Source organism: Poecilia mexicana, unplaced genomic scaffold (assembly GCF_051168715.1).
Source record: "Poecilia mexicana isolate PSO_F unplaced genomic scaffold, ASM5116871v1 scaffold_12, whole genome shotgun sequence".
Classification (NCBI taxonomy): Eukaryota; Metazoa; Chordata; class Actinopteri; order Cyprinodontiformes; family Poeciliidae; genus Poecilia; species Poecilia mexicana.
In genome coordinates, this window is record NW_028263381.1 from 12,170,607 (window position 1) to 12,194,538 (window position 23,932).

At 37.6% G+C, this 23,932-nt stretch overlaps 1 protein-coding gene and 1 pseudogene across 3 annotated transcripts in view; both read right to left on the reverse strand.

Moving 5' to 3' along the window:
* Positions 1-10,144, reverse strand: part of rgs3a (regulator of G protein signaling 3a) — a 96,644-nt gene extending 86,500 nt beyond the window's left edge. Inside the window, exon 1 of one of the 2 annotated variants that reach the window (XM_088010928.1) lies at positions 9,861-10,144. In XM_088010928.1, coding sequence (XP_087867054.1) covers positions 9,861-9,980 — 120 coding nt within the window. In that variant the 5' untranslated portion in view covers positions 9,981-10,144. Of the gene's footprint in view, positions 1-2,683; positions 3,562-9,860 lie in introns of those variants that run through there. The other variant, XM_015000935.2, reaches the window with a different exon arrangement.
* Positions 10,145-11,950: 1,806 nt separating this feature from the next.
* Positions 11,951-14,395, reverse strand: LOC148155993 (uncharacterized; annotated as a pseudogene). The gene is made up of 4 exons (XR_015764873.1): positions 13,973-14,395; positions 13,691-13,845; positions 13,129-13,221; positions 11,951-12,983 (listed from the first exon to the last, which is right to left on the reverse strand). The product of XR_015764873.1 is annotated as an uncharacterized LOC148155993 (transcript).
* Positions 14,396-23,932: the final 9,537 nt, after the last annotated feature.

Here is a 23,932-nt window from a genome sequence, read left to right on the forward strand (position 1 = left end):
AGGAAAGAAAAACAAAATGGTTGTTGCAATGTAGTTTTTATTAATATTGTGAACTTGGTGTCTAATAAATAAAAGTTTATTCTGGGAAATTCCAGACGTTACAAATATTTAAAGAAACTGTATAATTGTATTTATATTAACACAGCCAAATTGTTCTTTCTTAATGTAAAGAGCGAATATAGATCATAATTTTTCTGCAGATGCTGCTCCAATTAAGGTAATTAATCTGCTAGAAAAGCAATATAACTTGGAGTGCAGCAGAACAATTTTCTACTGCCTAATGAGGTTGAGTTTTTATAGTCACTTCTAAATTCCTTACTTGTTTGAAAATTATTACATTTTTCTAAAATGTGTGCCTCAACAGTTTTAAACTAACTTTGAAAGATAGAAAGCAGGTCCTACTGACAGATGAGGATGTAGTGGCATAATTAAACCAATCTCAATGTTCTTTAAAAATACAAATAATCCCCCCCCCTACTCAAAGTCTCACATTTATTGTATCCAGAGATACAAAACGACAGCTCGGATGACTAACCCATTATCTCCCTTTCCCTTGCATTGTCAAACAGCTCATATATGTCTCAGCCAAAGCAAACACAATTCCATCCAAAACATTTCACTTTCCATCCGATGAAAGCCATGGACATGAAACTTGCACAGACAGTCACTTATTTATTTTTTTTTTTTTGCTCTCTTTTTCTATAGTAAGCTTGCTCAATCTGCCTATGAGCTGGACGCAGCGGCTTGGAGAAATTTGGTGATTATTCTGAAGCCCAAAGCTCATGATGACCCTAAAATGTCGGGTAAAATTGTAGGTTTTCATAGCCCACTGATTTTATGTGCCCTGAATACTGGTTCTTTTGACATCTTGCAGCAAGCTTCAGTCTGCTGAATAAGGCTCTGTTTTAGACCGTCGCTACACTTAACCAGTTTGAAAAAGCAATTATAGGGCTACAGATACAATCGGATGACTCATTTGGCTGCAATAAAAATTTACTTCTGGTCATCACCTGTTATCGTGTACACACTCGGTCACCAGTGTGTGTTTAATTTGTCGTTTTAGTCCTGGACTTTCCTCCCTGAACAGCTGAGATCACCATAGACTAATCAAAGCCTTGCCATAAGAACAACCATTTCTTGAGTACTTAGAAAAGACAAAACATCTCAGTGCAATCTTTCTCATTTAAGGAAGAAAAGAAAGGCTGATACTGGTACACGACTGACTGGCTCAGATAAATAAAAATGTAACAATTCTGTGCGTTTCACAAATGGGTATAAGAAGAGAATACTAGAACTTAATTCAAGGTGGGGAAAAAATGAAATAATGAATCTTCTTCCTAAAAGCCATAAAAAATACCATCGTAATTCTTTGAAACTTCACATCTTTTGACTTCACTTTGTTTTATTGTATTGTAATTTATGGCAAGTCCTCAAATGCCATCTTTTCTAGCCAATTTTGGATTTTACTTGTTCTGTTAATGGTTCCATTGCCTACGTTTTTTCATGTAACAATTTAAATTCACAAATATCTGGCAAAAAGAAATGTTACAGGTTCTTGGTAAAAGTAGTAGTCCTGAATCCAACAGAAAACGACAGTGATAAGATCATATCTGCTTATGCATCAAAGTATACAACTCAATTTTTATCCGAGTTTTCCTGAACTCAAAACAAAGTGCATCAAAGAATAGGTTGCTTTTTTTAAAAAAAAAAAAGCAAGAGCTAAAAGTGTTAATGAGAATGAACAAACAAAACAAGTTATGATTAAACTTAAAATTTGACCTGCTGATTAAAACTGTGAGTGAAAACTGGCTGGGGAGTTTATTGGTATTTAACTAGTATTTGGTTGGAGAGAAAAAAATAGAAAGATTAATTGGGCGTTTTAAAATCCAGCTATATTTATTTACTGTTTATCAAATTAGGATGTGATAAAAAGAAAAAAGCCCCTCTGCATATGCCTTTTTTTTTTTGACTATGTCCCTTTGACTCCCACGCCATGTCAAGCCTTGATTTTTGGACCCGACTGTATGTAGGGAGGAGCAGGTCAGTCTCCAGTCTCCATCCGATGATTGCAGGACATGTCTTATCTACTTTCCAGCAGTGCAGGAAAGGGTAAACATTAACTGCTGACAGTTTAACACAGACTAAATGAAATTTACCAGGCATGTCATGATATCTGCACATGATTAGACAATGTTATCTGGCTAGATATTTTCAGTTGCTACATCTAACGACATGTTCTGCTGTATTTCTGTCATGTGATCTCATCCTTATTCTCAAGCTGCAACAGCATTTTAGATTGGGAACAATTAACTCGTCTATTAGTGTTTTTTGCCCTCGGGTTTTTATTCCTTGCAGCTTTTAATAATTTGTGTCCTTTTGCTAACGTGTCCATTTCTGGGTTTTTTTTTCCTCCATCAGATCTTTCTCTGACAATGTGAGAGGATAAATAATTTAAAAACAGAGAGCTTGTGCACCTATTTTAAAAGAAATACATCCGGAGATCCCCTGCATTTACTTGTGGAGAGACCATAAAAAGTGCATTTGACTCTTCAGTAATAAAAAAAGATGTGCTAGTGTTTAAAGTGGTGTGACACAGATTGATACCAAACAGCTAATGCATCTTTTAACAACAACCTCGCTCCATTCTTTCACTACCTCTTCCTGTTATTTATTTTTTACACACCTGAGGCAGCCTGCATCCGATGCAAAGGTGACACAGCCCATGGATAGTGTGCATTACACCACCGCCTCCTCTCCCTCCACCATCTCCACCATTTAGGTCAGCAGTCAAGACGCACACACTACGACGGTGGCTTTCCACCTGGTTTCCCCCTCTGCAGCCGGAGTATCGCCACAGCTTTCTTTGAGCGGCAGAGTTTGTTCTCCTGTGGCTGGTTTCTGAAGGCTGAGTGGACTTCAGCGTGTTGTGTATCATCATGATAGTTTCCAAAAGGTGGATATGGTGACCTTAATGTTGGACTTCCCAGTTGTCAGTTCAGTTAAGGTGGCTCAAAAGGAAATCCTCAACCACTCTTGAATCTTCTCTGCATTAACTTTGGGTAAACTGACTCTCAATCCAGTTTTTTTTTTTTTTTTTTTTTAACCACTGACCTCCAGTTGCACCGTCTTCCTTTCAAGCACATCAATCCACATTCACGTATGCAAGCTTTCCATCACTTTCTTCACCACCGCAGCTTCCAAATGTCTCGCTTACTGTCCGTCAACTTTGGTAAAATCTCCAACTCTCGAGTTCTTTCTCTCCGTCCAACTTACATTTGTCTTGTCCGCCCCGCACCCAGAGTGTCCAGAACAACAGTAGCAGCAGAAGCTACTGAGATCAGCTGTGTGAGTGTGTGTAGTGGCGTCACACAGGCGAGACTGGCGCTGGCTCAGCCTGCTGAGGCCACACTGTAGCTCCTGGCAGGGGTGCTCATGGGAACTCTTCAACAGTAGAAGAATAGGAGGAAGTGCCTCCCACCTCAACAACACCCCCCCCCCACCAAAAAACACACACATACACACCGACACGCATGCACTTATGCATACCTCGCCATCCTACAGGCCGAGCGGCTTTGTGTGTCTGCCTCTGATAAGGCCAGTTTGCTTCCTGAGTCCTCACTACGAGGTTGCGAGAGGCGCTACAGTTCTAACGTAGGTGGCATGGCAGAGACACATTCACACAAAAAAGTAGCAATAAAAAGCTTATTAAAAAAGGAGCATCACAGTCGTGTCAATCCCCAAATACTGGGGTTATTATTGCAAAAAGTTTCAAATTGCTCACAACAGTTTGTGTCTAAGATTTTAATGGCCTTGTTTCCCCAACAAAAACACAATGACACCAGATTTGCTCAGGGACATACTTTACTCTCACACACACACTTCACACCTCATCATACTCTTTCCAGCATCGTTCCCACACTCCCCAGTCTACGTCCAGACCTTGTGGTTGTTTGTTATGCTTTCAACTTCCATATTTCCTCTGCTTTTCCTTTCAGCTGTTCCCGCTCACCTCGAACCGCTACGTACGGAAATTCACAGGCCTGCGAACTCTTAAAAAGTCCCCCGCCTCCGCCTCCCTCTTCTTCTAGTTATCCAAACATAACTTTTTTTAAATGTCCGTACAGACTTTTGCAAATAATAAACACATTAAAAGGAGAGCAGGGGAAAAGGCCTCTTTAATTACCAATACTGCAGTGGCCTGTCTCACCCTTAGCAGCCCCATTATTTCCCAGCGAGCCTCTTTCTCCTTTAATTGCTTGGATGCCTGGCTCGTGGGATGAAACATGGACAGAGAAGTGACAGAGGAGCAATGCTGCACTTGTCTCTACAACGTTAATAAAGTGGCAGAAAACACCATTGTTTTAGGGTCTCTTTATGCCAGTGGTAATGGTAGCCTGTGCCTGTTTGCCTTTTCAAAGGGCGAGGGGTTAGCCATCAAGCTCACAAAAACACTTTCTCTCTCTTTCACACTGCGCTGTTCACCTCTAAATGGGCAGAAGGACGGATTAGAGGGAGAGAAGAAAACACGTCTCGGGCAGAGGACTGAAAGAAGAGTTTTGAAAAGCTTGTCGAGGAGCCAGGCGAGGCCAATCTGGTTTTCAGCAGTGTGGGATCTCTGTCTTACTTTGTGTCTCCCCATCTCACTCTTTCTGACCTGAATAAACAGCTATCAAAGGAGGACGTCTCTTCCAAGCCAGTGAACACACACGATGGGTCGAAGGCGAAGTTCAGACTCACAGCTCGCCGCAGTTGGAATTTGAACAGCAATAGATTGATTACGCAGTCATAATTACACAACACAAGTTTCAACGCTATAGGTAGAATGTTTTACTTTTATTTGAAAGGCAGAATTAAAATAAACTTCTTGGACCGGAGCAATAACTCGAATTCAACCCTAAAACTACTTCAAATACCCTTCAAAGGTAATTTAGCTTTGTTACTCAAATCAAAATAAAAACTGAAATCTAGCTATACATAAATAAGAATGGATCATTTTATTGTGCAAACCTACTTGTAGGAGAAAAATGTAAGTTGTGAATTAAGAAACAGTTTAATAGAAAACAATGCAAACTATATTCCATCTATAAACACCAATCAACATGATGTACTTTGTGCTTTGGCGCACCTTTTGGAGCTTAATAAGTTTTTTAAAGTTAGGGGAGGGTGGTTATGATGAACTGTGAAACTCCTTCACCGAACTGTAAAAGTCGGAATAGTTCATAAAAAGCCTGACTGGTGCATATTCAATATCAGAGACTAATCCAAGCACGTTTTTAACAGTAAAAGCTTCATTTTTCTCATTTTCATTTTAGATGTTAGTAACTGACAGGAGCATTACATCACATAAACTATATGTCATGATAGATTAAGATTTCTAAACAGGCCAAGTTAAGTTCATTTAGCAAGTGGCTCATAATTTCAGCAAGAAATTTAACATTCCAGACTAATTATGCTATGACAAAAAAAGGACAAATAAATTTTATATATATATATATATATATATAGATAGATAGATCAGTTAAAAGTACATTACTTTTAAGTGATATACTAATATATTAAATAGCATACAAAGAGCTGTTTAAATCTGAGCTGAATTTGTGAGCAGACTTATTGAGAGGCCACCACTGCCATCTGTCTCCAGAGCAGATCTCAAACTGATTAGGATGAACTGTAACTGATTTATGCATACAGTGATGGTAATGAAAGACTCATCCTTACATCTGAATTTTTACTCTCTCTCCGAACATGCGTGTGCTGCTTTCAGCTTCTATTACAATCCTTTCATATCAAATGAAGGAGAAAAATAAAAATAAAAAAAACACAGAGCTGTAAGACCCAGCAGGCCCAAATACTGAAAAAGAACACATTTTTACAAAGTTAAAAATAAAAAAAAACTTTCTGTTCTCTTCCTGTACCCTTCACCATTCCTCTTCATCTTTTCCCTAATGGACAGACTTGTCAAGTCCATTTCCACAGGGACTGTTAAGGAGCTAATGCTGGTTGACAAGCAAAGTGATGCTGGGGAACAACATGCCCAGGGTGGAACTATTGCTAACAATCAGAAAAACATGCAACTTCCTGTCCATTACATGAGGAAGCTGCTATTTTCTCCTTTGCTTGTACATTTATTTCAATGCTTATATGGGAAATAAAGTGGATGAGCAGCGTGTCAGGGTTACGGGGTTTTCTAGATGGAGACATCATTCCAACATTACTTTTGAACCGCACAAATTCTAGAGGTCACAACAAATAAATGAACACTGCAGCTTAAATAAAATGCAGATCTGCAAAGCGGTTCATGTGCAAGGCCAACAAACACTGAAAAATGTCTGAGCTAGTAAGTAGCGGGCAGCAGATGGTACCATGGAGCTCTTTGTCTTGTCAGGGTTATGACCATGGGGTGACAGAGACAGAAATGACATGGAACAGAGAGAGGGAGAGAAAAGAGGACAACGAGGTGAAGGAGAGCACTGCACAGTGAGAGAGGAAAACATTCAGTGGTCTGGAAAGAAACAAGAATAAGGCAACAAAAAACTTGAAGTGAAAAGAGGAGAAAGACTGAAAGGTTTTCCATTCGCCCCTAATTTAGTCTGTGAATGTGCTCTCCCCTGTCTGATTTAAATCTCCCCTGAGAATGTGCTTAATCATATGTTACTCCGACTCAGCCGGATAGTGGGAGAAGGCGGGAGGTTACAGAGAAAGGAAGCGACCATTCACAAATACAAATGTGAGAATTTCCGTGTGAGAATTGAGTGCGTTTCCACCTAAGTTACCGACAACATCCACAGAGGTCTCCAACCTGAGTATTCCAGTATCTGGCATTTTTGTAGACAATTTCCTGGTTTGGTTCAAATGTGGTTAATTACCATGCCTCTAGAAGACTTCATTAGAAGCTGAACTGTGTAAAATCACATGACTGAAAATAATTTTGACTTTGCAATTTACGCCTTGAAATTGGGCCTCCGTCTATTTAAAGGGACAGTGTTACTTAAAATCAACTTTTTGAGCTTTAAATCATGTTCTAATATCCCCTTATAATAAACATACCTGCAGTGTTGCCTTGATTCTTTCATGGGCATTTGAGAAATCCTTTGATCTCCCATGGCAACTATTTATCTGTGCAAAACGCCTGGGTGGACCGAGCACCACCTTCTAGGCACAGCTACTCCTCGGACTTGCAGTTTCCAAGCTTCAGAGATTCTACCTCACAGAGCACCTCTCCCCTACAACTCCCTCACTCAGCACCTTCAGACTAGCCAGCAGCAATTAGCAAACACTTGGTGGAACTGCGCCTCTGCTGAGCTCATTTTACAGAAGTCACGGGATAAGCATGCTCTGTGAGACGGATGCTTGATTCGGCGACCGCGGCTCCGGGAAGGAGCCGCATGGAAAAGGTGGTGCTTGGTGACAGAAAGCATTTAGGCCCCTGAAAGGTTGCCAGTGGAGATTAAAGGATTTCTCAGACATGCATGAAAGAATCAAGGCAACACTCCAGGTATGGTTTTGATGAGAGAATAACATTATAGCATGATGTAAAGCTAAAAAAAAAACATTTATTTTACCTAATACTCCCTTTAATAAATTCACTAATGCTCTAGTGATCTGAAATGAAAACAGCTGAAATGGATGAGAACCACTTAATTTGAATCACAATGCTTTTATAAAGTTGTCAATTGACTGCAGTAGTAAATTTTGAAGTAACTCTTACTTTTACTTGTCCCAAAATATTTACATGCACATCCCATCGTGTTCATGCTGTTTTCTAGGATATAACAGAGAGGGATAACAAATAAAATCTCAACAATAATTAGGTATAAGTGGAACCGATGTATTGCATCACACAGTGGTCCCAATTTATGCTAAAATAATGTATAAAACAAATCAAAACCATCCAGAAACATCTGCAATGTAACATCCGACTGTGGTGATCCCAGCACTTGGTCAGGTTGCAAAATCTAACTAAATCTTCAGTCTGGAGCCATGTTTTTTACAACTTTAATATAATTTAAACAATATTAAGTTTATTCCAAAATTGGTACCAGCACCAGCTCAGTTTGCAGTGAACCTTTGTTTATATATCCAGCTGAAGTAACACCAGCAAATGATTAATATTTGACTCTTGACTGTATCAGAGAATAAGTTGTTAATTCAACCATTTTTCTGAAGAAGGTTGCTTCAAAACATTCTTTAAGGTTTGAATTATTCTCTCCAAACGGTACTTGTCGAAGTGACACAATCCTCCCTGACAAGGCTAATGGGAGAAGTCAACTGGTCTTATGACAGACTGACCGTTCACAGGGGTGCTTAGTCAGAGTTAAAGTACGGGTCACGAAACCACAGCAACAAACATAACATAGGGTACAGCTGTCTCTATGACCCACTTTTTTTTTTTTTTAACCAAACCAAGGTGAAAGGGTCCCCCAGCATCTTTTATTAAGCAGCTGGTAAAGCTGAACTGTCTGTGCTATTTTCTGACTTTCTGCTTCACGTTTATGGTCAGGCTTTATAGAAATAGTTGTAGTTGCATCCAGAAAGTATTACCTTTACGCACCTGAATTATGAGACACCAAAAAAAAAAAAAACAATAAACAAATGATAACTGTAAAATTCCATGGCTCTGACTTGACTCACAAATTATGAAAAAACACAATTTCTTTACATTTTTTTTAAAGATCTGAGCATGAAAGCTTTACTTTTGCAATTTTTTAGCCTACTTCATGTTGCCAGGTCCTGTGTGTATGTATAGAGAAAGAGAGAGAGAGAGAGAGAGAGAGAGAGACTGATTAATTGATTGATTGATTTTTATTACTTTATTCTACAGGCTTGGATGATCTTGTGAAATTGAACTCATATATCCAATAAATGTGGTTATTCTCAATTATTTAATAATTTCAAAAGAGCCAGATTTGCTTTCTATGTATTCAAAATGAAATAATCATTTGGAAGTTTCTTTGTTTTTATTCAAGCTATTCTTTTCTACTAAACATGATTTTATCCATTCAGCTGACACAAACAGAAGTTAAAAACACCTTTTCAAAGCACAATATGAATAACTGTGCCCATAAATGTAGAAAACCTCTTTTTTTCACTATGCACTAAGGTCTGTGCACATACATTTCTTTTCGTGATATTGTAAGTATTCCTTTGCTTTAATGGCTCATTTGATTTGAGCTGTCTCTATTGTCTGTCTACTTTTCACTAAATTAATGCAGAGCATCACCTATGGCACTGATGTGCAGTCTCTAATTATCTCATGCCTTGAAATATTTTAAACAGAAAATATAAAGAGAGTGCATAAAAAAACTAATCAAGAGATAATAACTTCTATCTGACTGCACTATTACAATTTTCTGCTCCACATGCAAGCAGGCATTTTTGACAAACCTCGTCTCGAAAAGGAATACTTCATCCTCTATTCACTGCTGAAAGCTCAGATACGTAATTTAATTAGTTGCTACGGCTGCAAAGAACGTGCAACGTGGAATTTGTGCAGTAACTATCTTACTGAAGGCATGCTTCTGTGTGATGACTTTGTTTGGCACAATGCTAAGTCACGGGTCAACTATTTTGTTTTAAATAGGCCTATCCATTCATGTGCACACACATAATTGTACAATAAATAAAAAAGACAAAGCACTAACTCAGTAATCCAAAATGAACAAGCTAAAAAGTTAAACATCTCTGAAGAGAAATATTGTAGTTTCAGGAAAAACACAGCAACAGCGCTATTAATTATACTCATGCACATTTGACGATTCATATTGAGAACGTTCACATGCAGCCACACAGAGAGGAGAATCGCTGAATCTGGATACACACAAGGACATAAAATAAAAAGAAAAATGCTAAGTAGCACTTACTGTTAAGCATTGCATATTCTCAGGCTGATCAGTCTCAGGGGCAGCACCATGGCTTGACAGCACAGCCTCTGAAATGTAGACAAAAGAATCACGGGCTGAGACAGTACCTTTAGAGCACATTTCCCCTTGTTCCAATGTAAAACAGCTTCCAGGAAAATTTTATCCTCAAACAATTGCGAGCGTCCATAAAAGTGACTAGAGAGATAAGAGCTCAGAGTTATTCCTTCAGCTGCTGGAAGCAGCATCCATGAGGCTGCTGCTCAAACTTTACGTGTAAAATTAAGAAAAACAAACACACACACCAGGCCAGCTGCATGAAAGAAAATTGCGTAAAGATGTGAGAATTCAGCAACTTGCCAAAGGGAGGAATGGGAGTGAGAACAAGTGGGAGGGAGGGAAGAAGCGAGGGAGGGGTAAAGAAGAGAAAAGGAACTCCTCTCTCACTCTATTATCCGTCTGACACAGAGCTCCTGTGAAGTTGCTGTGGTTACAGGGACTCACGCCTCAGTGTCCTCCTAACTATTGCTCAGAAAGGCACCATTCAGTGTTGGGCCACAATACAGATCTGCCCATCTCGCTTTTTTAATTTATTTCAATCTTCTGTTTCCATCTGTGTATCTCGCTCACCTTTTCTTTGGAGGATCCACCTTCCCTCGGTCTCTCCCGCCTCTCAGACACCAATCCATCTTTTATCTCTCTACAGCAACCACAATCTCTCCGTTTGAAACGTCTGACCTGGTGTCGTCTCTACAGTTCCTTCAAACTGTTATCTCAATCTTCCCTCAAGCTGTGAAATGCTTCAAATTATGTCGACTCGGTTCAAATAATTCCTGACAGGGTGCCGATCAGTTAAGCCTGTGAATCTGTGTCGTAAACATGTCTGTTTAAGCAAGTGCTATATTTTGCCTTTGACGAAAGTTTCCTTGATAAACTACACCTCTCACAAGATATGCAATTTACAAACTGCTTTAGCTTTTGACAGCCTTATTGAACACACAGCCACAACATATCAATTATTGTCAGCAGAGGCTACTTATTGTGGCAAAAAGAAAATGATTAAGTAAAATACAGCTTTTAACCAATGATCTCAGTTGAGTTTTTAACCAACGCTTTTCTAGCTTCCTATATTAGCCAGCTGTGCTGCAGTGGTAAATTGAGCTTGGAGGCAAAAATAAACAGGTGGGAATTTGGATTGAGCCGAGTGTTTTTTATTTACGTACTCCTCCACAAATAAAAAGAAATATTAATTCATTATGAAGAAATGTAATGTCCTTTACTTCTAAATGTTTAAAATTTGTTGGAATAAGTGTCTACATTTCTCATCCACCACCAGCATAAATGTATCCTACTTCCTGCGAAAATAAAAAGTAGAAAATGTTTTAACTTTCAGAGACATCCTGGGTTAGCAGACTATGCCTCCTGTCAATTGGGAGGAAAGATAACAACCAAACATGGTGTTATAGGAGATGCTGTTTGTTTCCTGTTTCCTTCCTTCAGCCAAATTTAGTTTTCTACAAGTATCAGAATTATCTACTGAAATGAAACAGGTTATTTTTACACCCATGCTTTCTTCCCCCATTAGATCATCTGTGCTTTAAACAGGATCTTAAGTCTTATTTTGTTTATAGAACTTTTTAAAATGCATGTACCAGATAAATATGGCACTTGAAGACACTTGATATACTCTAACCAAGTACCATACTTTTTTTTTTAACGGTTTCATATTCACACTAAACATATTTGGACATACTAAATTCCAGCTGGTATCTTATATTGATTGCTTACACATAAGAAATTGATAAGCGAGCAAAATGTTACTTTTGTCTTTAACACACAGCCAGAACATTTGTAATTGATGACTTAAACAAATTAATAGAATAAAGCTTTAAAAAATCCTTAAGGATGTTATTTGAGAGTAGTTAAACCTAAGCCATCCAAAATGTGTCAAACTTAGTGTACAGGGGTGAAACCTATATATTTTATAAAATATGACATAATTTTGATTATTTTGCACATTGTGTCACTTTTTCTCGACACCTTCACTTTATGAACTGAAAATGTTATCACATTTTGCAGCATTCATTTACACTGGAAAAAGTGTGGCCCAGCTTAAATTAAAAAAATTGATGTCCATTTGTTGCATCTAATATATTTGACTTCACAGAATCTAAATAAAGTGGTTTGGTACAACATGACTATTTAATATTGACTCAAACCATATTACTTTACTTGACCCAATATTAATTCTTCACCTTTATCCAAGTTAAATTATTTACATTTTAGTTTTTGAACCAAACTAATATATTTAACTTGAACCCATCAAATATATATACCTTGCATTAATTAATTCATTGGCACCATGAAAGTCTTTTTTTTATATTTCATAAACTTGGTTTCATAAACAATTTGCATCACTCACATCACACTTAACACACTCCAGCAACAGTTTTTTTCTAAGCCATTTATTCCTCAAGTAAAAAAGGACAAAAAAAGTTGCATGTTCAGACAAACAAATATAAACATGTCATTGTTGCTCTACATCAGAGCAATGAAATAAAGACAATATGGCTTATCAAGCAAAATTAAATGGACAGAAAGCATTCACTGTTGTACTGTTCAAACACATCTGAACTTGAAGGAATGTTGCATCTGTAAACATCATCAAAGAACTAAAATTCCAACAAAAGCACTCCATGAAAGTGACCCCGTAAGCCTGTATAACAAAGTGCTGTGAGGTGGTCTACCTCTTAAATAGATGCCAGTGGCAACTACATGCACACATTAAGCACACACAAATATACACTACTGTGCAGTTTTGAGTTCACCACTGAGTTTGCGAATCTTGGAAGTCATCTTGTTGGAACCAAGCTCCATCTGGATCTTCTGAAGGGCCTCAAAGGTGAACCTGAAACCCTGTGGATACTCCATGTTAAGAGCATAGCAAAGTCCAAAGAGCATTGCCACTCCAGCTGCAAGAGAAGGCAACTCATTGAGGACTTCCACACCATCAATGACAATCCCAACGTCTTGGGGCTGCTGTAGAAGGCTTGAATTCTCTCTGAAGACGAAGACTGCCATGATGGTCCTCTCCAGCTCCTGCTCGGCTTGATCGTTCTGGGAGACCTGAGGCAAAATATACGAAATATGCAACTGAACAACTGCAGTCTGGCACACCTCATTAATCACTATATACTGTATAATGGCATAGGTGTTCTCCTGTGATGAATAAAGTTGAATCATCATTGTGACAGAAAATATCTGGACATACCATGTATTCCTTTATAAGGTCCTCAACACGTTCTCCCAGGTAGATGATGAGAGCTTTGAGGATACACTCCCTTCTGAAATCTGCATCAGCACCCTTTAGGGACAATCAAAATGGTTATTATGCGATGTGTACACTAGTCTAGCAACTTAATTCCCAGCTCTACCATAAACAGTGCTTTTACAGTGTGTGCCTGGTCAATACTGAATCCATGGCAGACAAATTGAAAGCAGTGAAAATGTAAAGCCATTCTAGTACATCTGCCAGAGGTCACTAGTAGTCCCTCCTTATATATGAAGACAGCCTGGATGGCTCCTGTTTGGGTTCCTATAGTGACAGGTGCAGTGACAGGTGCAGAAATTATTTTCTATGCGCTACTACACATTAATGTACTCATAGGTGGCACATGTTTTTCTGTTTTTAAATGGTTGATAGTGAATGTGGTGCAAAACTTGGCACACAATAACAATGCCATGTACATCAATTGCACATCATCTGCACATCCTCTTCATGTAGAAGGATTGAGGGCTGTCGTTAGTGGCTAATTATATACTGCACATCATACCTGGTCAAGAAACTCAAGGATCGTGGCAGTTTTTGCTTTAATGATCCCTCCTTTCTTTCTGAAGATCTTCAGCAGCTGCGGGGAGTGCTTGTCCAGGTGCGCCATAAATCAGGTCAGAGGGGAACAGCAGTAACGCGCAGAAACTCTGCATCAACCTGCACACAAGAAAACATTGCGAAATACACTTAAAATTTAAGAATAATGTGAAATAAAGAAAATAACAAAAACAAAACATTTTCTCATCTATGGGCTTAAGTATACAAAAAGTTGTAAAAAGTGTACCTCTTCCATCTGAAATAAAGCTGGCCATCTTTCCATGAGGTTCTCGATGGTTGGCTTCTGATCCACAATCTCTTGCCTCCTGAACTGAAAAGTCCTGGCCATCTTCTCCCGTATGGTTCTCTCAGTGGTTAGCTCTATTTCTTCATTCAAGTCATAGTCAGATGGATTGGAAATGAGTGACGTGACAACTATTCCACTTTTAAAGTCATTAATGGTGCATGACTGATGTTTTCTCCATTTATGGCTCCGGAAACTGCTGTATATGTTGGTTTTGTATGAGCAACCATCAAACATACATGGGACTACTTCATATTTTCTCAGATGTTCATAGATATGTTGGAAAAAAACGTGCTCAGTAGAAAGCTGATTGTTTCCACAAATGTAACACTTGAAAGAAGAGTGTCTTTGTTGGGACTCCAGAGAAGGATGATTTCTAGAGAGATGTTTCTGAAGACCATTCCATGTCTTGGACGAACAGGGACATTGTGCGTGGATGCATGGATAGGGACGCCGCCTACCGTGAAACCGATGGTCAATTCTCAAGTGTTTCAGTATCTCAGATCTTCTTGAAAAATGCTTGCTGCATTCTTTGCATTTCCACATCCAACCTAAAAAAGGAAAGCAGACCAGTAAATATTTAGAAAATGCAATGAACAGAAATCTTAGTTTGTTTAGTTTTAATGACAGTCTGGTAATCTATATATCTAAATACAATGTTGAGTTGATGTTCATTCATTCAACATCATTATAGCTACTACTGCGCTCTTACAATCAGAGCCACCCTAATGTAAAAATGACTGCAGGCAAATGCAACACTGTACTTGCCCCCCCCCTTCATTAGAGATTTGCTTTAATAGAGTAAGCTTGGTTGAAGTTGGCATGTTCACTTTTTGAAGCACTCTGCCTGCCACACTGATCTTGCAGACCACTTCGACTGAAATAAAATAAATAAATAAATAAATTAAATCGTTTGGTCCACTTAATCTTGTCTCCACATTCATTAGGTTTTTCTGAACGTTGCAACCCAACAGTTTTACTGGCTCAACGATATTTTAACAATGGGCGCGTGCGAAATCACACTTCATAAGATACCTGCCAGCATGCCATGACATATCTCTGAAAACACAATGCATTCGGAAAATGAAGTTCTTAACCTACAGTAAATGGGGCAGTGTCGTGAACAAAATGCATGAAAACCAGTTGTAGAGCCGAACAAAAAGTTTAAGGCTTAACAAGGAGATTCGCTTACCGAGAGAATATCCTGTGAAACCGTTTTAACAGTTGGACAAACCAGCATGGCGAACACTGGGAAACATCACCGACCATACCATACAAGTATAATGCATGCACAAAACACCATTAATTTTCAACGGGCCTCGCTACCATTAACAAACTGGGACTTTACAATCATAGTGGTATAAACACACTAGACTAACTAATTGCTAACATGGCTTTACATGGGTTAAGCTAGTCAAGTTCACCGTAGCCGAGCTAACCGTGGTGGAAGCTATTGATTGGTAACGAATTATGCCTACCTTGATTAATTCCAGCTACAACCGAACAATGTACACATGGTTATATTTCTCGTGAAATACGTGTAAGTTCAGAAATTACACCACATTTAACCCAGCGAAAAAGAAAGCGTTTACTGGGATACCCACATTTAGGCGGGACTTTCAGCTTGCTAACCAGGTGACATTAACTCGGTCTTTTGCATTAATACAATTGTAGGCTTGTTAAGACACGTTTACATCAGCTTAGTTTAGTACTTACTGCGGGTTTATTCTTTGATAACGTGCTCGGACGTTAATCATTCCTTCTTCCCCATGCCGAAACGGACGAAGCTCTCCAAGCACTTCTCCCCAACTTCTTCTCACGTGACTCAGATTGAAAATATGACATCATTTCCTTTCAGCATGTTTTGAGAGGAACCAAAATATTTGCTTTCTTCCCTTCAGAAGTCTTATTAATTCAGTCTGAATCAAAATTGACACCTCAGAATGCAAAAAAATAGACTTTCACAACCAAGTCAATTATTTTACATTGTATTCAATGTAAATTATTAGCTTGAATGAACAACTCTGTGCTACACTTTTTCCAGTGTACTTTGTTAAACAGCATCTCAGTGCCAACTTCTGTAGAGCAAAACGACCGGACTGACAGTTCACACCAAAAAAGAAAAAGACAAGAGAAACAGTCATTGACCTCCTCTCCAGACACTCCTGACAGCCCATTGTTGAACTCGTCTATAAAGCCCATGAAAGAGAGATTAAGTCACACGTTAATCTCAAACCGCCTGGGGATGCACCAAAAAGAGAAAAGCTAACCTGGTTGGCGTCGAGCCCAGATCAGAGGCCTTTTGTCTGACAAAGAAACAAGCAGTAGGGTGAAGATGTGGAGCAGCTTGCAATGAGGACAGAGCATGACTGACATTAGAAAGGGGGAAGGAGAGAGGAATAATACCAGACAGAAACAGTGGACAGTGGGAAAAGTATACACTAGACAAGTTCAAGCAAGATAAATGTAGCAGATGTTTTAAAACGACAGAAGACACTACAAAAACGCAGGGAAATAGATTTCGGAATAAGCCAAAAGGTTTCCACACTCTATTGATGTAGAGCCAGTTACTCTTGGATCTGCCAGAACAAAAGAGACGGCTTTAACTTTACTTGGGTCTCTTGTTGTACTGCCCAATCATTTGACTTCCAAGCCCCTATTTACACCTAATGTTGCCAACAAATCAATAAATAAACACTCAATGAAAAGAGACAAAAGTCAAAAGGGACAACGTAACTTTCAATTATCTCAAGGCTTAAAGATTTTGCTAACAAAACCTTTTAAGCCAAACTGTAAAAAGCCATGTAGATATCCTTAGTGGGATATTCTATTGTCTACTTCCCATTTCTTTATATTACACAATGAAAGAGTTTGACTTTAAGCTGTCAAACAGCATATTTTGCCTTTCTTTAGACTTTTAAAAGTTTACCCAATGCTCAGATTAATACTCCGTACAGTACACTGTTACAAACTGTAAACATGCAATTGAATATTTTTTATTTTTACAACTATTTTGAAGCCAAAATGCAAACATCAGACCTGGCAGTGCGATGAGGAAACAACAAGATCCAAAGTAGGTCCTGATAAAAGATTGGTGCACTTTATAGAAATACACAAAATTATGGACTGACAGTGTTGGGGGATAAACATGTTGAACTTGTGTTGTTTACAATGTCAAGCCTTTATTAAAATCCAACATATTATTTTCTGTCAGTGTTTTTCAGATGATTTTTAGTTTGAAAATGAGTCATTCAGCTACCTCAAATTTAAAGTGCGTTCATAGCTCCATCGAAAAAGAAGCTAAACAAATGTTGCTTTGAAACCATAAACCAATGGTCTGAATGAAGTAGTTATTTAAAATGTTTGAGGTTACTGAAAAAAAAATACAAATGATGAAAAAAATAAGTGTACACAATTTCTTGTCTTGATACATATTATTCTGCACTAAAACAAAAAATAAACCCCAGATGATAAGTAGTGTATCCAGCTTCTGGGAAAACAAACTAGATGTTTTATTTTCATCTGAGTCACAAGGTTTTACTCAAAAAGTTGCTTTTGGTTTGGTTTATTACCATTTTGGCAACAAAAATGACTAATGTATCTTTAACTGTTTTGTTTTTGCATTAACCGACAAACATGCATGGTACCGAAACATTACCTAACATGAATTACAGTCCAAGCAGTTAAATGCAATATGCACATTGTAATAATACAATTCCAGAAATGTTAATAGCTAACTTTGGGACACACTGGCCTAATCTAATGGAAAGGCTGTTAATATTATAAGCTTCCTCTAAACTTAAAGAACTTTTTAGAGTGAAACTGCTAGGATCACATGCTCAGCTTTTACAACGTTGAATTACAACCCAGAATGGAGTGTCTGTTTAGTTTCTGACAAATGTGGTGAAGGTGGAAGTAGATTTAAAACGTGTCGCGTTACATTTTTGCACAGCGGCTTTGACAGCTTTGCATAAGTTACACGGTAAAAGCTGTGACAGAATCACTGGTTATCGTTTTTGCTGAGAAACCTTATCCGTTTCCAGCACAGGGGGGCTACACAAGAGGAAAGAGCGATTCCCTCAGCAACAGCAAACAGAATTCACATAAACAGCACCGCAGTGTAAACACACAAATCAAACAGCCCAAGGTAGGCTGAGGATTTGGGGTGAGTAGGGTCAGCCGGGAAAAAAAGGTTTGGTGTAATTTGCTTTGAAACACACAACAGTTTAAAATGCCTCATAGGCTGTTCAATTTAGTCAATCTTGTCAATTTGTATTGTCCAATTTTATATTCTGTAAAGCAGCCTAGATTCGAGATCGATTCGTGCTTCACAGTGCTGCAATATAGTGGTTGTTCTTAGTCTTTCTCTAGTGTCTCACTAATGCTTTGCATTTTAAAATAGGACTTATTTGGCGTCCCTCTGTGCATGCATTATCCTTGAAAGACTGGTATACCTAGGAGACCTTTTTTTTTTTTTTTTTTACCATTGGTCTCTTTGGGCCTCTCTTTCAATAATGATGTCCTCTTTGAACTTCATACTTCACAGAGATTCCCTGCAGAGTTTGTTCTTTTTGCCAACTCAACATTTCAAACCTTTAATGACAGTGAAACCTTTGGCTAATATTATGAAGTGAACCATATCTAAAATAATCTTTACATTTATTTTTTTACTGAGACCATAAGATTTCTTGAGGTTTTCTTTTTCTAAAAATCAAAACAGTGCTCTTTCCTCTTAATGTAACTAAAGCATTTTAAATTCTGCATTCTATGAGAAGATCTTCATAAGAAAAAACTAAAACCTTTCAGCGAGCTATAATATTTGTCTTTGCTCTTTCATAGAAAAAACACCGACACCATGTCCTGATTTACTACATAATTAATGTGACTATTGTATTGCTACGCAGAAGTAAAACATTTAACTTCACGCCAAAAATGCCCGTAATTTTTAAGTACAGCTTCCCCAATAGATTTGCATAAAAACCGAGGAAAAAACAACAAAAAATATGGTAACATAAATTACCACAAAAAATGATCAAACTGAAAATGAATGAAGTCATGAAAAAGTTATAATTCAGTTAATTTCAAGCATATTTTGCCAAATACGCAAACTGTTCTTGTTCTAAAAGTTAAACATACATATTACATATCTTCTGCATTGTATTCAAATGTATTTGTTATTGTGTGATTTTTTTTAAATTATGTAACGGATTCAAAAAAATAGAGCAAAGTAGACAATAAAAAGAGAAAACAGGACAATAAAACAACTTTTAAGGTGTATTTAAAGTCAAAACATTGGCAAGTTGGAGGATGTTTGACCTCAAATTTTAGGTTCTGTAACTCCAAAGGCGAGATGACGCCTGTAGACCTACCTAGACCTTTGCACTGCTAAAAGCAAGTGATCCTTAGATCTAAGTGATTTGAAAGCTGCAGGAGGTCAGATAAATAAGCAGGAGTCTGTCCCAGGAGTTACATCCAAACCAACCAAAATTATTTGCGTACTGTTTTTGCCTCTCTTTCGTAGGTCAAACCCTTAATTTCAGGATGCAAGTCACTTCATGCTGGTCATATACAGTAGAGATAACGCATTTCTCTTTCTGCTTCTGTCCTGGCCAAAGGAGAACATAGATAATATCAGCTGGGCACTCAGTCAAAGTGTTACATAATAAAATATTTCAGTTAAACTAAAAAGGATGATCCAATAAGGATTAAGAATCAAATGTACCATAAAAGCCACTTTGGGAACCATTTAATGCGCTTTAAAAATTAAAAGAGATCTGATCAGAAAAGTCATGGCTAAGAACATGCGATATTGTGTCGTTTTGTCTGATACCTAGTTTGTAAGAACAGACCTCCTGTCTATCTGTGGAATTTGAGCATCTCAGACATTTCTTTGCTTTGTTAAGCAATCCCCCTTAGCAACTTTAGATGATCTTACTGACATCCTGCTGAGAAGTGGCAGTTGATTCTGCAGACCAGAGGTTTTCCCATGTGTTTGTGTGTGTGTGTGTGTGTTGGGAACCTATAGGTGCTGGGATGCAAGTTTTCTCAGCGAAAAAATGCCTGGCAAAAAAAAAACTGAGGGTCAATTTGTGATTTATGTGATTTAATTGGCTGTTGTTCTGAATTTCAGGCAGTTGACTATCAGACTCCTGAACAAACTAGTAACTCCTAAAAACCTCTAGCTTGTACTTACAATATAATGTCAAAATTATTTGCTCATTTGCTTTCACACACATATTAACTTCAGTGATATCACATTCCTGATTGATGGCGTTTATTATGATGTCGTCCCTCCATTTGCAGCTTCAACTCTTCCAGAAAGGGTTTTCACAAGGTTTAGGAGCGTTAATGAAAACTCTTTACCAGAAGTGCAATTGTGAGGTCAGACACTGATGCGGGACGAGACGGTCAGGGTCAAAAATGACCTCTGCTGGGCAAGAAACTGACGCAAAGCGAGTATGAAACATCCAGTTTCAGAACACTTAATTTCATAACCCAAGAAGTTAGGCGTAAAAAAAAAAAAAAAAAAAAAGAAATTAAGATGATTGCATTACAAAAATGAACAGAACCTCAACAGAATAAAAACTATTATTCAGGTTCACCTTTTGGTGGGCATAATTTTATGGATGAATATCATCTACAGTAGACAATTATAGAAAATGATGAAATAAGTAAATCCTGACAAAATGATGCATCATTTACAAATTACTACAGGGAGTTATTTGGAAGTGAGAATATCTTTGTCACTTCCAGTTATTAGGAAAGATTATACAGCAAAATAGGCAATTTTCTGTGCTAAAACAAGAGCTTTGTTTCTGTCTTGTGTTCAAGACCCCAGTCAGCTCAGTCAAGCCCAAACTTTTAAAGCTCTGAAACAATGTCAAAATAAGGACATTTAAAAGACTTGGAAAGGGTCTGAATCCTCAAGACGTCTTAAGCAAATCCGAAGAAGTTATAATTAATGCTCATATGTCAAAAGATGGCAGAAAATGTAGTAATTTTCACACTTTAAATGTACTTACAAATATTAAATAACAAGAAGAGTGGAAGTCAAAATGGAGTTGTTGAAACCCAGAGAAGCTTGTACTGAACCTAGGAAAATCAAGTTGGCAATTTGTGTCAAACATTGTACAACGTTTGGCAGAGCACAGCCTGAAGAAATTATTTAGCAGACTAATTCAGCTGTGGAGCACTTGCACAAACACAATTTTTTTATCATGTCCCTGTGCATTTGCACAGACCTGCCAGTGGCACTACAGGATCCTTGCCACCGCAATTCATCCCACTGATTTGTTTTAATTGCTTTTGCACAGATTTTAGTTTTTTTTTAATAACAACTTATGTTTCTTAACTTATGTCTCATGATAAAAAAACCTAATTCAGATGAAAAGAGGGAATTAAGAAATAAGAACCTATATGGATTATTAAAGATACATTTTGTTAAAATGTTTGTTATAAGGGTGTAGAATGGAGTGAAAATAATAAGCATCCATCTGCTAAGCAAATGACCTGATTGATCATGCTTTGGGCCTGTGCAAGAGTGACATACCAGTGTAATAAATCTTCCTCTTTGAAGACCAAAACATGCAAAACAGACTGCATGTGTAAAAAATATTGAAATAAAAAACACTGTAAAGAGCACACATACAGGTTCCCAGTAGCTCTTCAAGAGGAGTAATCTGGTAAGTTTTCATTTTGGACTGGCTCTCAGAGAACATAAATGAAATAAAAAAAAATAAATAAAACCTTGTGTATGTATCATTAAATTTGAATCCTTTTCATGTAAAAAATAATTTCTTATACATGAACCAAAAGACTTATGTGGCTTTCAAGTGTGCTCTTGCTGGAACTGTGGATGTTTTTGAAAAGATAATATTTTTAGCTGATCTAAAGCAAATGCATAAAAAATTGTTGAAGTTCGACCACTTTCAGGTTTTCTCTTCAGAGCTTCCTAATTAAACCACCTAAAGTGCCTGAGGATCATTGCTAATCTCCCTAATATTTGGCTCAAGATACAGTTTTGCTAATTAATGTTAGCGAACAGATGCTGCAGTTCCTGTCGAGCTTTCTCAAAGTTTTTGAAGTGGCAGCAGCATAAAGAGCCATTTCATTTATTTAATTGGCAATGAAAGCTCTCAACCAAAGCTTGACTTTAGTGGGGGTTTTATCAACTTGAAAGAGATGTAAACTGATGGTAGGACAGCCTTTTAGTCAACCAGGTAAATGGTTGTTGAACAGCAGATCTTGTGTCAACGCTAAAGAGAAAAACCTGGCAGGACTAAAATAAATAAACCAAGAGTAAGCAAAAGTCCAGCAAGTCCCTTTTACTCAAGATCAGACTCATTATTTTCAAAATAACTTGGCTTCTTAGGTGCAATAACAACAAAGGTTTTGTTTGTAGCAGGTAATATACGTTGTTGAGAAAGCGAGATATATTTACTACCTGCTGCTCGTCGTTATCTCGTCTGCCCAGGTCCGTTAATGTCGTGTGTAAAAGTGAAACCATAAAGACAACAATCGCTGTTCAACTTCAACAATCAACCAGAGTTTATTCAAACAATCAAATGCATAAAATCACACCAACTGCTCAACATAATCATCAGAAACCAAAGCCACAAAGAAGAAATTGATTACCTAGAAAAATACAAAAATACAAAGACGCGCCTTCGGAGACCACTGTGTGTGGCAGTTAAGACGGTTCCTCCCCAGTGATCTGACCACCTGTTTTAGCTCAATTACTTTTATATTAAGGCGTGTTTCTACTCTCTGATGCGTTCTAACGTAACATTTAGAGGTGGTCTCTGCCTGCCTACAAACAGCAACACGTCATTACGTTCTGCCTGTATGCCAGCGACCATGCAGGTGTTTACCAAGGCATGAATTCATCGACGTCTAAGCTGTCCTCCCTGCGCATTTTCCCAGGGAAGGAACAATAGATGTGTTCATTTCATACGGAAACATTTTACTCAAGAAAGTGGGAATAACATTTATCAGCTATCGGTGTTTCTCATTTCAAACTGCCTCAAACTGGATCCTGAACCTCACAGAGCTCTCCTGGCCTCTCCTCTGACCCAGTGCATCAATCAGCGGATTTTGATTATAAAAATTAGCACTTTTCATATAATATCTTCAAACTGTTATAAAACAGACACAAACAGTTTCAATACCAAAAAATCTGTTCAACTCAATATTTTCTCATTAGTTCTCAACTTCTTTGGTTATAATGAGCTAAAACATTTTCAGATGAATATATGACTTGTAGACTCTTAAGAATGTGATCTAATATAAAAAAACTACTGATTAGACTCATTTTATTCAAATCGTGATCATTATATCTAAGAAAAATGTTCTACTGATTAAGTTATATATTGCTTAAACTATGAGTCTAAATCTAACCTAAATTGAGGCCTACTCAAAACAATCATGATCAGTCAAATATTCCAACATGCGCTAAAGTTAAAGCTAGCATTAAAACTAGTTTAATTAAACTAATATTTCCAATAATGTGCTTTTTATGAGCGTGGCTCTCATCTCTGTTTTGATCTCAATTGAAAAGAGATATTTACAGAAACTGAACAACAAGTACATAACCATTAACTTTTCACTGTATGACAGTGATTAGGATTAAGATCAGTGCAGAGTACAACAATTAGTCTATTCCCTAAATGTGGGATTTTTTTTTTCTTGATCATCTAGTGTCCAGCAGTACAGTCATCAGAATTATTGTCTGAGGAAATCTCAGAAAATCATTTTATTTTGGAATACAACACTCAGGATCAAGCTTTAAATGATTGATAGTTCTATTTTATCTATTATCTTCAAAATATATTTTGTAAAAGTAGTATTTTCATCTACATCTGATTTATGGAATAAGTTGAGAGTCGTTTATAACCGTATAGGTCT